General features: G+C 37.5%; 1 protein-coding gene across 9 annotated transcripts in view; it reads left to right on the top strand.

Annotated features, from left to right (window-relative positions):
• The first annotated feature begins 2,386 nt into the window (after positions 1-2,386).
• Positions 2,387-14,140, top strand: part of ryr1b (ryanodine receptor 1b (skeletal)) — a 125,667-nt gene continuing 113,913 nt past the window's right edge. For 4 of the 9 annotated variants that reach the window (XM_028044529.1, XM_028044531.1, XM_028044537.1 and 1 more), the window contains exon 1: positions 4,568-4,810. In XM_028044529.1, coding sequence (XP_027900330.1) covers positions 4,763-4,810 — 48 coding nt within the window. In that variant the 5' untranslated portion in view covers positions 4,568-4,762. Of the gene's footprint in view, positions 2,481-4,567; positions 4,811-14,140 lie in introns of those variants that run through there. The other 5 variants (XM_028044532.1, XM_028044535.1, XM_028044538.1 and 2 more) reach the window with 2 other exon arrangements.

A 14,140-nucleotide genomic window follows, 5' to 3' on the forward strand; every position in this document is an offset into this window, starting at 1 on the left:
ATGCAACACCAAGAGAGGAAGGAGGCGGAGAGGTGAGATAGTGATGAGCAATCATATGAGCCCCATCAGGAGGCTTCGCATGTCACACTTTTCTGCAACACTTAGTATAGCAGCAGCAGCCGATAACGGGGGTTTTCAGCAACATCTGATACGGATGCAAGAAAAAACAAAAAACAAAACGTTAGCGACTGAAAAATTCTGGAAAATTTATTTTTAAAAATTCATTAAAATCGCTAATTAGACAAATGTTTGGTGTCAAATCATAACCTACGCATTTTGAATCTTATAAATCAAATCAAACCGATGTTGTCTTTTTCTGGTGGATATTTTTCAAAATGGCCACCATGCTTGTAATGGAGAATATGTAACATCTGCAGCGGTTATTGGCAGTGGTGGGCACAGCTAACCAAAAAGCTAGCTCACAAACCGCTCAGATGAGCTCAGATGACTCTAAACCGATACAGACATAAACAACTGGAAGGCAATCATTCCAAACACACAAACAATTAGCAGAGGCTAATGCTAAGCTAATATAAAATGAGTGGAAGCTAACACAAAACTGCTAAACTGATGAAAAAATAGCAGGAGCTAATGCTAAACACACAAAGAAATGAGTGGAAGCTAATGCTAATTTGATAACAAATTAGCAGAAGCTAACCCTAAAATCATTTTAAAAATGTGCAAAAGCTAAGGCTAAACCACTAAGCATATTAAAAAATGTAAAAAGAAATTGTGGAAGCTAATGCTAAACCTACAGAAAGTGGCAACCGCTAAACACAAATTTAGCATAAGATTAAAAATTAACTGAAGTTATGAACTGATAAAAGAAAAACAAAAACATTTATGGAAGCTAATGTTAAAATGCTAAAACATAAAATTAGTGGAAGTTAACGCTAAGCTAAACAAATATATGCTAGCATCTGTTGGGAAGTAACTAGTTACACTTACCCAGTTACATTTACTTGAGTAACATTTTTGAAAATATAAAAAACTTTTAGAAGTATTTCTACTCTTGACCAGACAGACAGACAGACACCTGCAGTTTCTGTTAAAGTTTCTGACATTTTCTATTGAAAGAAACTGATTTGGGAAAAAATCTTTGCCTGATTTTTAAAAATTTTTGTTACTTATATAAATTATTGTTATTTTGGTCATTGAAATACCAAAATTTCTACTTATCTTTGTATTTTGATCAGTCTGATGATGTAATTTTTACATATTAAATAATTGATAATTTGATCAGTCAAATACTTTTCACTCTTACTTGAGTAAATTCTTGGCTACTTTTTGCTTTTACTTCAGTAAAAATAAGCTGAAGTACTGCTACTCTTACTTGAGTACCATTTTGGGGTATTCTGGTTAGCATTGGGGCGCCGGGGAACAGGGGGCGCCAAAACGAATGAATTATTTAACAGCTGTTTGTAGATTATATGTCCGCATCAGAAAGCTCTTATCTTGTCTATGCGCACTTGAGTGATTTTTACAGTAGTAATCTGAAAACCAGTTAGCATCCTGCTTCCTGAACATGTCCATCATCCTGATTTCATCCTTTAATCGAGTCGCTCCTGAGGGGAGCAGGAGGTCGCACAGGGCGGGTAGTGTTCGGGCCGTGCAGCTGGACGGGGCAGACTCAAAGGAATCCTTGTTTTGTCACACCGGGAGGAAGAGCGGACCTAACAGGGGACGTTAATGTCTGCAGAGGTGGCTCCTTTTACCGCAGGAAGCTGCGAGGCTCAGGGTGCGTTATAAGGAATGCCAAAAGCAGACAGGCATGATGCGGCTGCTGCGCACTGCGCATCCAAAGTCTGTGCGCTTAGATTTGCTCAACAGATTACACGAAAGTATTACAGATTTAGAAACAAAAAAAAAAGAAAAAAAACATGGTGTTTCCCGACACTTTAGTAAGATTACTGTAATGTGAGGCAATATTTCTTTAAAACAGGAAGGACTTAGGTCACAAGAGATGATGAGACGTTTGACAAGAGGAAAAAGTCACTTCTCCACACTCCTGCAACTGAAGAGAGACTGAAATCTTCCTCCGTCTTTGTTTAAAGCTCCTGGTTTGTTCTGGTTTCACAAATAGACACGGTTTAATTTCATTAGCAACAAATGCGGTTGAAGATTTTTATCACGCTTTCGTGGCTTCTTTAAGTTTTGACACACTCACGGATATCAATATCTATAATTGGTTCTGAGGAACAACCATATGAAGGTCATTGTTTTGAGGTTGGGTGTAGAAATCGCTGGGACGTTGTCGCCCCCCAGTGGCGGAGCGGCGAAACTGCAGTCGTGACTCGTGAGTCGGCAGAAAAGGAGATCCCAGCCGGTTTCCCCCAGGACTCAAACTCCCAGAGTTCAACGCGGCCGGCTCCTCCTCTAGGCTCGTTGCGCCCCGGCGAGCTGCAGCTGTTGCAGCCCCGCCTCAGGCGTGTCTTTCTGCGGCTGCAGGTGGAGATGGAGAGCGTATGGAGCCCGGAAAGGTAAGCGGGTTGGTGGGTTCCTGCTGCCCGGTGAGAGCGTGAGGGGCGAGCCGCCGACATGCGGAGCCGCTGCGCCGCTCCTCGGTGTGTCCAGACCCAGACAGGACCGCTATGTAAGGCCTGACTGCTAGATGTTTACCTCCGGAGGCTTACCGGAGTGCTTATGAGCAAAGCAAGAGGACTGGCAGGCTGCAAAGTAGCCAAAATAACAGATCAGAATGTCGGTAATGGTTCAGAAATTCCTCCGAGTATTAGGGTTGAGAAAACGGAGTAAATTTCCACCAAATTTAATATCAGGAATTTTCTAGAAAAAAGGATACTTGTGAGTTTGAAAAGTAAACAAAATTGTTAAAAAAAAAAAAAAAAAAAAAAAAAAATCCAAAATTTTCTAGAAAAAAAATTACATTTTTTGAGTTTATTAAAGTCAAAAATTTGCAGGAAAAAACTCAAATTTCAAGAGATAAATCTCAGAATTTTATTTAGAAAACAAAGGAAAGTTTTGAGTTTGAAAAGTAAAAAAAATGCTAGAAAAAAACTCCAACATTTTGTAGAAACAAATATTAAATGTCCCAGAGTTAGAAAAGTTTAAATTTTATTAGTTTGAAAAGTTAAAAAAATTAAATACATTTCTAGAAAAAAACTGCTGAAAAAACAAACGATCTGAGATCAATCTTAGATATTTTTGAGAAAAACTTGGAAATGTCAGAATTTGAAAAGTGAAAATTTTTTCAAAAAAAGAGTTTGCTTGAAAAAAAATTTGTTCAATTCATCTCTGAAATTTGTTGAAACGTCTAAATTTTCCAAATTCAGAGAATTTCTCATTTCAAAATGTCTTGAAAAAACGTGGATGTTTCTGAGTGGAAAAGTTGAAAATTTGCTTGACAAAACTCAGAAATATGTCAAAAGTCAAAGATTGTTGACATTTTGTTTTTTTAAATTAAACTTTAAATTTCTGAAAATGTCTAGACAGCGTCTCACCTGGCAACAGAGTAAAAAATAATTAACATTTTAGTTGTTTTTAACGTCTAATATCAAAATGACTCAGTTTATCATAATTGGCTGGTTGGTTTCTTCGGTTCTGATCCAGACGGCAGAAACACGGATCGGATTTTTAACCCAACAGATTTCAGTTTGATTGAAACTTTCTTATAAGATGTTGATCAACTTTTAAACCTGAAAATGTTTCTTAAGACTTTAGCTTTAGACGACATGTTGGAAGAGAGATCAGTGGAGGCAAATTATATTTTATCATTTTTATTCAGTCACTGTCACTTTGAAAGCCGCCATTTTGGAAGCAGCGACTTTTCACCTCATTATTCCTGCAGATTTTAGAAACATCCATCATTTGTCGCCTTGAACTGGGTTGTTGATGAACGGAACTGGTGGAGTTAAACTGGCAGAGTTGATCTAAACTGGTGGAGTTAAACTGGCAGAGTTGATCTTCCTTCCTTCCTTCCTTCCTCCCTCCCTCCCTCCCTCCCTCCCTCCCTTCCTTCCTTCCTTCCTTCCTTCCTTCCTTCCTTGCTTCCTTCCTTCCTTCCTTCCTTCCTCCCTCCCTCCCTCCTTTTCCTCCTTCCTTCCTCCCTCCCTCCCTCCCTTCCTTCCTTCCTTCCTTCCTTCCTTCCTTCCTTTCCTCCTTTTCCTCCTTCCTTCCTCCCTCCCTCCCTCCCTCCCTTCCTTCCTTCCTTCCTTCCTTCCTTCCTTTCCTCCTTCCCTATTTGTGTCCTGAAGGTCGTAAATCTGGAAAATCGACCCAGTAATTTTTCTGGAAGTTTTTATGTCCAGCCATTCCTATCATGAATTAATCCTGTTTCTTTTTGGGTTCCTGGTTCTGTCTTGGTTCTGGTTCTGGTCCGTCTCTCTCAGCGTTTGTTCTCTCTAAAGCCGAGTCTTCGCTCCTCTTTCCTTTTATAGCCTTCAGGAAGGAGGGGCGGTGTGTGTGTGGGTGTGTGTGGGAGTGGCCCACTTCTGCAGACATGGCAACCCGCTGAACCGGGCCGGACCGACCCGGGATGGGATGGAGGAGTCCACCAGGGTTCCTAACCCCTCCTCCTCCTCTCCCTCTGATGAAGAGCCTCCGCCTGCTGTCAGTCTCTCTCACATCGCGGAGAGAGCAGAGGACTCCGGCCGTCCTCCAGCACACACACACACACACACACACACACACAGCGAAGAGCGAGGAAGAGGAGGGCGGGGGGGACGGATCCGAAACCCGGCTGCCCGGAGAAATAAGACAGGATTTTTTTTCTGTTTCCTCCTGAGGAGCTGAGAGGAAGAGGAAGATGGCAGAAGGAGGAGAGGGAGAAGAAGAGATTCAGTTCCTGCGAACGGTGAGACACAAAACATTTAATTTCCCCAAATCAGCGATTTAATTTATGCTCCAGTTATGATGCTGCAGATTCGCTCTGCGTTTACGGCACAGAGAGTTTTTACAGCCGAGCTGAAGAATCAGGTCCAGACGACGGCTGGTGGAGATAAAAGAAGAAAATTAAACAGGAGTAAAGTTCTGACAAAAAAATCCAATATTTTTAAGATTAAGCTCAGAAAATTTCTAGAAGAAACAAAGAAAGTTCTGAGTGTGAAAAGTAAAAAATTTGCTTGAAAGAATTCAGAAATTTAGAGATGATTCTAAAAGATTTTCCAGAAAGAAACAGACGTTTCTAAGCCGGAAGTTAAAAATTTACTTGGAAAAAAAAAATATTTAATTTTGAGATTAGCCTCAGAAGTTTTCTAGGAAAAACTTGAAAATTTCTGAGTTTAAAAAGTTTAAATTTTGTTTTTAACAAAACTAAGAAGTTTTTAGACTAATCTAAAAAAGAATTCTTGAAAAACATTTCTGAGTTCAAAAAGCAAAAAAAAAAAATGCTAGAAAGAATTCAGAAATTTTCAGATTAATCTAGAAAAATTTCTAGGAAGAATTTGGGAATTATTTAATTTTAAAAGTTAAAAATCTGCTTAAATTTTGAGAAAAATCTCAGAATCCCAAACGTTTCTCCGTGTTTTTATTTCTAGAAAATTTCTCAACTAAAAATCAAAATTAAGTTGTTTTTTCTACCAAATTTTTGACTTTTCAAACTCAGTAATTTCTTGTTTTCTCTTGATTAATCTCAACATTTCAGTTTTTTTGCAGCAGATTCTTGCCTTTTCAAATCTCATAAATTCTGAGTTATTTGGTGGAAACTTGCTGCTTCGTTTCCAGCAGATGTCTGACTGTTTTCCAGCAGATGTCTGACTGTTTTCCAGCAGATGTCTGACTGTTTTCCTGCAGATGTCTGACTGTTTTCCAGCAGATGTCTGACTGTTTTCCAGTAGATGTCTGTCTGTTTTCCAGCAGATGTCTGCCTTTTTTCTAGCAGATGTCTGACTGTTTTCCAGTAGATGTCTGACTGTTTTCCAGCAGATGTCTGCCTTTTTTCTAGCAGATGTCTGACTGTTTTCCAGTAGATGTCTGACTGTTTTCCTGCAGATGTCTGACTGTTTTCCAGCAGATGTCTGACTGTTTTCCAGTAGATGTCTGACTGTTTTCCAGCAGATGTCTGCCTTTTTTCTAGCAGATGTCTGACTGTTTTCCAGTAGATGTCTGACTGTTTTCCAGCAGATGTCTGACTGTTTTCCAGCAGATGTCTGACTGTTTTCCAGCAGATGTCTGACTGTTTTCCAGCAGATGTCTGACTGTTTTCCTGCAGATGTCTGACTGTTTTCCAGTAGATGTCTGACTGTTTTCCAGCAGATGTCTGCCTTTTTTCTAGCAGATGTCTGACTGTTTTCCAGTAGATGTCTGACTGTTTTCCTGCAGATGTCTGACTGTTTTCCTGCAGATGTCTGACTGTTTTCCTGCAGATGTCTGACTGTTTTCCTGCAGATGTCTGACTGTTTTCCTGCAGATGTCTGACTGTTTTCCAGCAGATGTCTGACTGTTTTCCAGCAGATGTCTGACTGTTTTCCAGTAGATGTCTGACTGTTTTCCTGCAGATGTCTGACTGTTTTCCTGCAGATGTCTGACTGTTTTCCTGCAGATGTCTGACTGTTTTCCTGCAGATGTCTGACTGTTTTCCTGCAGATGTCTGACTGTTTTCCAGCAGATGTCTGACTGTTTTCCAGCAGATGTCTGACTGTTTTCCAGTAGATGTCTGACTGTTTTCCTGCAGATGTCTGACTGTTTTCCTGCAGATGTCTGACTGTTTTTGCTGCCTTGACCTGCTTATTAATTGCTCTTTAAACTTCCTGGGTCTCATCTCCATCCTCATCCACTTGTTCATGTTCTTCACCTCCAAATGTTTGCCTTGTTTCTCTAAAACCACTTCCAGAATATTCCTGACAGTCGGTGTGGATTTGAGCAGTTAGACAGACAGCGGCTGGTGCATCTGCTAGCATCGTTATCTATTTATATCAGAGGAAAGTGGAGCTGGTCGGTGGGGCGAGAAGCAACAAGCTGCCCATAAGTCTGCAGGGACCAGCTGCCCTGAAGCTGCGCGTCTTTTTGTTGAGATCTGCGCTAAACAGCGGCCAGGGGGAATCCCCGAGAAACTATCTGAACCAGCTGAGCTGCTGGAGGTTTTCTGTAGCTGGAAGGATGCAGGACGAAAACACGCATTTAATTTAAATTGATCAATAAAAACAAATATTTGGGATGCTTAAATCCGCTTTTATCAAACTCTAGTTGGTTTGGAGATGCGGACCGAAAAAACGAACTATGATCCGCCTGAAAACCGATCTCAGTCCAAAAGGAGGAAGCGGACTACAGCGCAGGGCATTCTGGGTAAATGCAACCAAAACAAATGTAGCGTTAGCGGTAGAAATGACTGGTTGTCTTTTACTAAAGACAAAAGAGAAATCCTGATGCTGCTCCGTTTCTGTTTATAGTATAAATAAAAATCTTTGTCTTGCTTTTATTTGACTTTGTGTCATTAAAGTAACACAGATCCTGTTTTTAGAGGGAACATCAACTCTTTTTGAGTTTTACAAAATAAAGTACTTTTTTATATATATTAAAATAAAATGTAAGCATTTTTTGATTAAATTTGTTTTGAAAATTTAAAAATATATTTTTTTTATTAAAAAAAAAAAGTTATTACCTAATTAATAACACACCTTGAGTGTTGATTTGATTCTTTTATAAATGTTTGAGAAATCCTTTCATCTCCATGGAAACCAGTCAGCTGTACAACCCACCTCGTTGAATCTAGCCCCGCCTTTGAGGACGAAGCTCCTCCCCCATTCAGCTCCTTCAGACTAGCATGTAGCAATTAGCAAAACACCTGGTGGAGCTCAGCAGCCGAGCTCATTATAGGAGCAAAGCTGGTAAAATGTTTTTAAAGGGTTAAAAAGAGGAGCCATATTGTGATCACTTTCTGAAGGCGGAGCTTCGGAAAGTTTCTTCTTAAAGAGACAGAAACTCAATTTCAAACCAGGAAGTAATTTTTTAAAGTCAAATTTTATAAATATATCATCATTATAACAAATGGATGTAGCATATTTACTTAATTATGCTATAAAATGTCAGAATACAGATACTTCTGCCCCTTTAAATCAGGGTTGATGAGGCGTCAGTTGGGAACGAGCTGGACTTAGTGGAGAGAATGCAGATCCAGCTCTTTCTGTTTATACTGGGACCAGCTAGCTTGTAAAACTATCCCTGACACCCCAGTTTAACCCAACACTCCTGCAGGCGCAGGGCTGGCTGCTCTTCTCCCTCTCTAGAAACCATTCGCTCTCCATCCTTCAGACCTGCAACGGCTCCAAACCTGCCACAGTCTTGCTGCAAGGCAGCAGCGCTAACCACTGCTAGCCAAAACCAAAATGTTCAAAATGATGCTTTTCAAGGCCATCATCTATTAGATCTGTCAGGTTTGTACTGGTATAACTGACACCAAGAGGGAATCTATTGTAGTGACGTAAATAAATAACTGTTATCTATCTGTTTTTTATTCATAGTGGAAATCTGCCTGAAAGCTGGATTCATATTTTCTGTTTCTTCTGCTGCTGTTTGTTTGCAGATGTTTCAGAGTAAATCTTTTTTTTTTTTTAAAGACATATTTTACCAACATGCTGACTCACCATGAATCATGATGCAAGTTTGAGTCAATTCAAACGGACATTGAAATTATTTTTGGACTTTTCTGCAGTAAAATAAGTTTTCAGGTCTGAAATAATTAATCAGATTAACCTACTAACTATTAATTTAGTGATGAAATAATTATTAACTGGAGCATACAGACTTTAAAAAGGATTACCCTAAACCAAAACTGAACAAAAAATATATACATTTTGGATTTGTGATTAAAAAAGAAGTTTTTTCTATAAATATATTTTCACCAGAACTCCTCTAGTTGTAGTTTTACCTTCACTTGGTTCAAATTATATTTTAAAAAATCTCATATTAATCACCTTTTGCTATTAAATAATTAATTGATTAATCAAATGATAAACTACGAGTTATGTGAAGTATTTTTTTAGCTGCAGATTCGTCCTTTGCTGCAAATGATGAAGCATAAACTAAATTAGTTACAAGAATAAAAATAGATTAGAAATAAAAAATTATTTCATTTTTAAATTTATTTGAATGTATTCTTAATATTATACAAAAAGGTTTAAGTGAGTAAATAAAAAAACTTGCAGAATGTGCCAGTTCTTATTTTATTGTCAGAATAATCAGTTACTAAAATGATCATCAGCTGCAGCGAAACGTTTGATTAGGTGTATTGGTAAAAAATCTGAGAACTGATTAGAGTTTATAAATTCATCACTTTGGATGAGAACTTGAGCTAATTATTGTAAACTGATGTGTTAAATCTTAGCAAAGTCACATTTTATACGGAGGGCTGATCCTGCCAAAATTGGCAATAAATATAGAAATGAATAAATGACTTGATAAAGATATTAATGTGCCAAATATTGCATCCACAAACTAAAACAAATAAGAACTTTCACAATTTATTTGATTAATCAGTGTGACATAAATTAATACTGATCATTTTAATTAATTTAACTTTATCACTAATATTTAATTTTTCATTTTTATTATCAACTGTATTGTTTTATTAGTTTCCTATTTGAGTTTTTGGACACAAACTACTTACAATAGTTTAACAATAAATTAACATTTATTGTTAATGGCTGTAAAAGAGTGAAAATAAAACGTGAAGTTAGTTTTAAAAAAATTGTGCCCCGTTTTAAAACTTGAAATTCATTTTATTGGGGAAATTCTGATTTAACAGCAGCAATCAAAACACATAAATTCACACAAAAATAATAAAATAAAAATATATAAACAGAGTAAATAACATGCTGTATAGTAAAGGTAAAATTTCAATATAAATACTCTGCTGTTTTCAAAAATAGCATATTTTGATCCGATATAATGTGAAAATGAATAGGATAATTTAAAATAATTGTATTGAAAACGGACTATTTACAATAAGTGAATAGCAAGCATTTGTCTTTAAAATGTTTTTTAGGTTATTGAATCATCAAATTGGTGCAAAGTTCAGTTTTTCAGTGTTGCAGGAGCTTCTTTAGAAATTTGGACGCTTATATATATTAGCTTCCAAATCTGAGTCGAGAGAAGCGGCTTTGTTGTCCATTGTTGTTGTTTGTGGATGTAGCTTGTGTGTCAGATTTATGGGCGTACCAGAAACGAGTGAACACAAAGGTTCCACCCGGAACTTTTATAAAGAATGTGATTAATGTGATCAAATTTTTAACGCGTTAAAATCTATGAAATTCATTAATCAAAATTAACTCTTTAAAGTTCAGGTGTTGGTTTTAAGATGTGAGTGTTTAATAATAAAATAAACTTTTACTGCAGCTTCACACTCCTCTCTTGTAAACAGTGAGCTGTTTTTATTAGCTCTGTTCTCCTAAAATAGTCAAGGACTGTGACTCAGAAAGACAAGTGTTTCCTCCACATGTTCAGCAGGATTTTATGCACATTTCTCCACCAACAGCCTGACTTTCCACTGCTCTGCTGTGTCACTTCTTCACATTTGCCACGTAAATCACGCCGGTGAGTGAGTTTAAGGGGACATTCGAGCTGCAGCCCATAACAGCAGCGTCTTTTTTTAGCCAGCTACTATAACTGCACTCGATCTGGAGGGAAAAACCAGAGGAGTTGATGTCCTACTTGTCGCCGCCCTTTGGGAAACGTGGTGTGCGCATAGATAGGGACGTGTTTCTGTGGCAAATTAACGTGATCAATACAGAGCAGCTCATTCCTACTGAGCCCTGCCGTTAGCTTAGCAGTGGTGATATTAAAGGAGTCAGATTTAATGCAAATTCAAAACACCAAAGATTTGCAGAGAAGTGTTTTATTATTATTGGATATACATTTTAATTTGCCATACCAATGAGGGCACAGCTGGGATACTTGCTAAAGTTGCACCGACAACAGGGATGACCAAAGTGTGGTCCGGGGGCCGTTTGCGGCCCTAAGGAAGGTTTTGTTTGGCCCCTCAGAGAGATTTTTACAGGCAAAATTAAATCTCCATAAACATTTTTTAGCTGTGAAACCAAGTATGTTTTTTTTTATTGAAAATGTTTCTGTTTTCATTGATTATATTGCCCAACTCTTGTTTTAAACCTAATGTTTAAAACAATTAAAAAATAAGAGGACAATCAGCTCAAAAAATATTTACTTCTTAATAATATAAATTATTAATACACTTAATATTTATTTTATTTTGTTAAAATATTTACCTGTCATTTATTACAGCAACTGTGCAATTCTTTGATTACATTTCCATCTACAATAATTTACAGTCATTTTGTACAAAAAATATTAAAATATTGCATATTTGTTAGAGATAATAAACAAAGGTCTTATGAAATACATGTTTCCAGTTTTAATTAAAAGACAAATTGTGCCCTTCAAGTTATCTCAGCTAATGGTAAAATCTTTCTAAGCCCCTGACCTGAGCAGTTTAACGTTGGGCATAAATCTATGGCTGGGCGATAAAACAATAATTATCTATGGATCAATATCAATAGAAAATTACTATGATATAATTTTGATAATTTCACTGAACTTTGATCTAGAGCTGCATGGGATTATGGGTAATATCGGCAGAGGAAAGTCTTTATTTAGCTAGCTCATGGCTGGCCTAATAAAGTTGGTAGAATCAACTAACTCACTCTCTCACTCTCTGGTTGCCTAGCAACAACCTGCTGGGTGACCAGTAGTTTCAGGTCCCCCCTCCCCCCCCAACTCTGGTTACCTAGCAACGACCTGCTGAGTAACTTCCGCAGTTTCCACCCGACATATTTGGACGTTTTTCACTCCAGCAATTAATTTCTACTGAACAAAAACATAGACTTTTTCTTTTACAGCAATGAAATTTGTAAGTTATTGTAGATCCAAAGATTCAAATTGTTCAGCATCTATTTTTTCCAGGCTCAATTGAAGAAAACTGAAAAATATTTATTCTATTCAGAGCAATAAAAACAGGATTTATTTCACTCTTCATGTGAAAACATTTTCTGTTTCCAGCTACATTTTAATAATTAAAAATGTTGCTGCTTTAGTGTTTAAGTCAATGGATAGATGTGGTCCCATCTACAATAAAATGAAAGAGAAATTAGAAAGTTTGGTTATTAAAAGATCATTTTTGTGTGTGTTGTAGCTAACATTGTTGTGAGATGTGAGTTTGTGGATCAAAGTTTTGCCCTAATTTAAGAAAAGGTCTTCACCTTCATCAATTACCTGCACTGGTGTGACAAATGTTTATCATTCAGGGGCCAAACAAAATCAGTCCAAGGGCCACAAATGGCCGCCGGGCCTCATTTTTAGAGTGAGCCTTGACGACGGAGGAGCGGCTAAAATGTGGGGATTTCCTTTGAGGCTCTCAAATATCTATAAGTGAGAATCTATGACGGTCAGCTTCACCTACTTTACTTTTGGGAGTTTCTACATCTACAGACCAAACATCATATCTGCAACACGTTATTTAATAATTAATATTTAATTCCCATTTGGGATCAATAAAGTATTTTTGAATTTGAATCAGAGGATGTTTCCACATTTTCACTTTCTTAGATTAATCTCAAAATTTCTGACATTTTTCTAGCAAATTTTTGACGTTTTGAACTCAGAAATTTTCATGTTCTTTTCTAGAAAATCTTTTAGATTGCTAAAATTTTCAGCATTTTCAGCTACTGCACTTCTCTTTAACTCTACACTGTCAAACAAACCAAACTAATAGAAAACCTGCCCACCTCCCCCTCAAAATTGGGGCCATTGTTCCAAGAACTAGTGAAGGAAACGACATGAGAACCTCAAAGAAAACACTGAGCGTAAAACAAAAACGGAGCAGTGTCAGATTTTAGCGGTTGGAGGATTTCTCCTTTGGTTTTTGGTAAAAGACCACAAACCATTTTCAGCGTTAGTGCTACCCAGAATGCACTGCGCTGTAGTCCACTTCCTGCTTTTGGAGCGTTCACATACGCATTCAAACTGCACCGGAGTTCATCTCAACCAAACCAAGATCACCGAGGGTAACAGTTAGCTTTTTTAGTTGGAGTCATTTGTAAACGAACCAGACTTTCTAATTAAACGAACTAGAGTTCAGTTAAAGTGAACTAACCAGGGTGGGAAAAGGTATGGAGCTCTTTTCTACCCAAATTTTACCATTTTACCAAAGTTGAAAATGTCACCTCCATGTTGAAACCAAATGTGGCCCAACGCTGCGATACGGAGGAAGGAATTGTTGCATTTCTCTTATTCTGTAACACCAGAGTTAAAGCAGGAGAAACATCAAACAGTGCAGACAGTTTTATTCCAGCCGTATTTCAGGTTCTCTCTGTTTATAGTCGAAGGTTTTGGTTTGTCATGATGTCAGATGATGGCGAAGGTTAAAGTCGCAGACGGACGTAAAGCATCGGCTTTAGAAGTGCTGAGCCGAGGAGATGAACACATCCGGATCGGGTCAGGAACGCAGATCTGCAGCAGCTGTTAGTCTGCCTGAAGCTTAGACAATAAACATGTGTTCAGCACACTCTGCGAGTGTGTGTGTGTGTGTGTGTGTGTGTGTGTGTGTGAAGAGCAGTTAAAATGACTTAACTGTTACGCTGCGTCCTGCAGTAATCTGGTTTTCTTTTCCTGTTTTATCTCTATTAATTCAATAATTAGTCGAGTAACATGAGACCCGTCTGGTTTTGTCCCTGATTTAGACCCGACTTTCCACAGCTAAACTTGGACTGGGTGACGTTGCTCCCTCGCTTTCTTTAAATCTAACAAAAATTGGTGCCGCTACCATTTTAAAGATATTATTAAATGTTTCCAGAGGTCAGGAAAGGTCAACTAACCCCCACATTTTCTTCAAATCAGGCAGAGTTGGTGTCAGTCAAGCTAAAACTGCCTTCTGATGAGTTTTGGTTTGAACATATCAGGCAGAAATTTTTTTTTATCTTAAATGCAAAATGTATTTATTTTTCTAGATTAAGTTTCTCCTTAATTACTGCTGGGAAGATGTTTTTTTTTAACAAATGGCCTTTTTTGACAATTAATAGTTAAATTATTTGACAATTATTTCAATAATTGTTATGTAATAATAATGTATAATCAAGATTAATACAATTAATTGTTTCTAGTTGCTTTTAGGCTGATGCACGGTAGGAACAAACGTTTGTGCAGCAAAAATTTGTTTGTGTTTCTATCATTTTAAAGA

This window comes from Xiphophorus couchianus, chromosome 18 (genome assembly GCF_001444195.1).
Source record: "Xiphophorus couchianus chromosome 18, X_couchianus-1.0, whole genome shotgun sequence".
Lineage (NCBI taxonomy): Eukaryota > Metazoa > Chordata > Actinopteri > Cyprinodontiformes > Poeciliidae > Xiphophorus > Xiphophorus couchianus.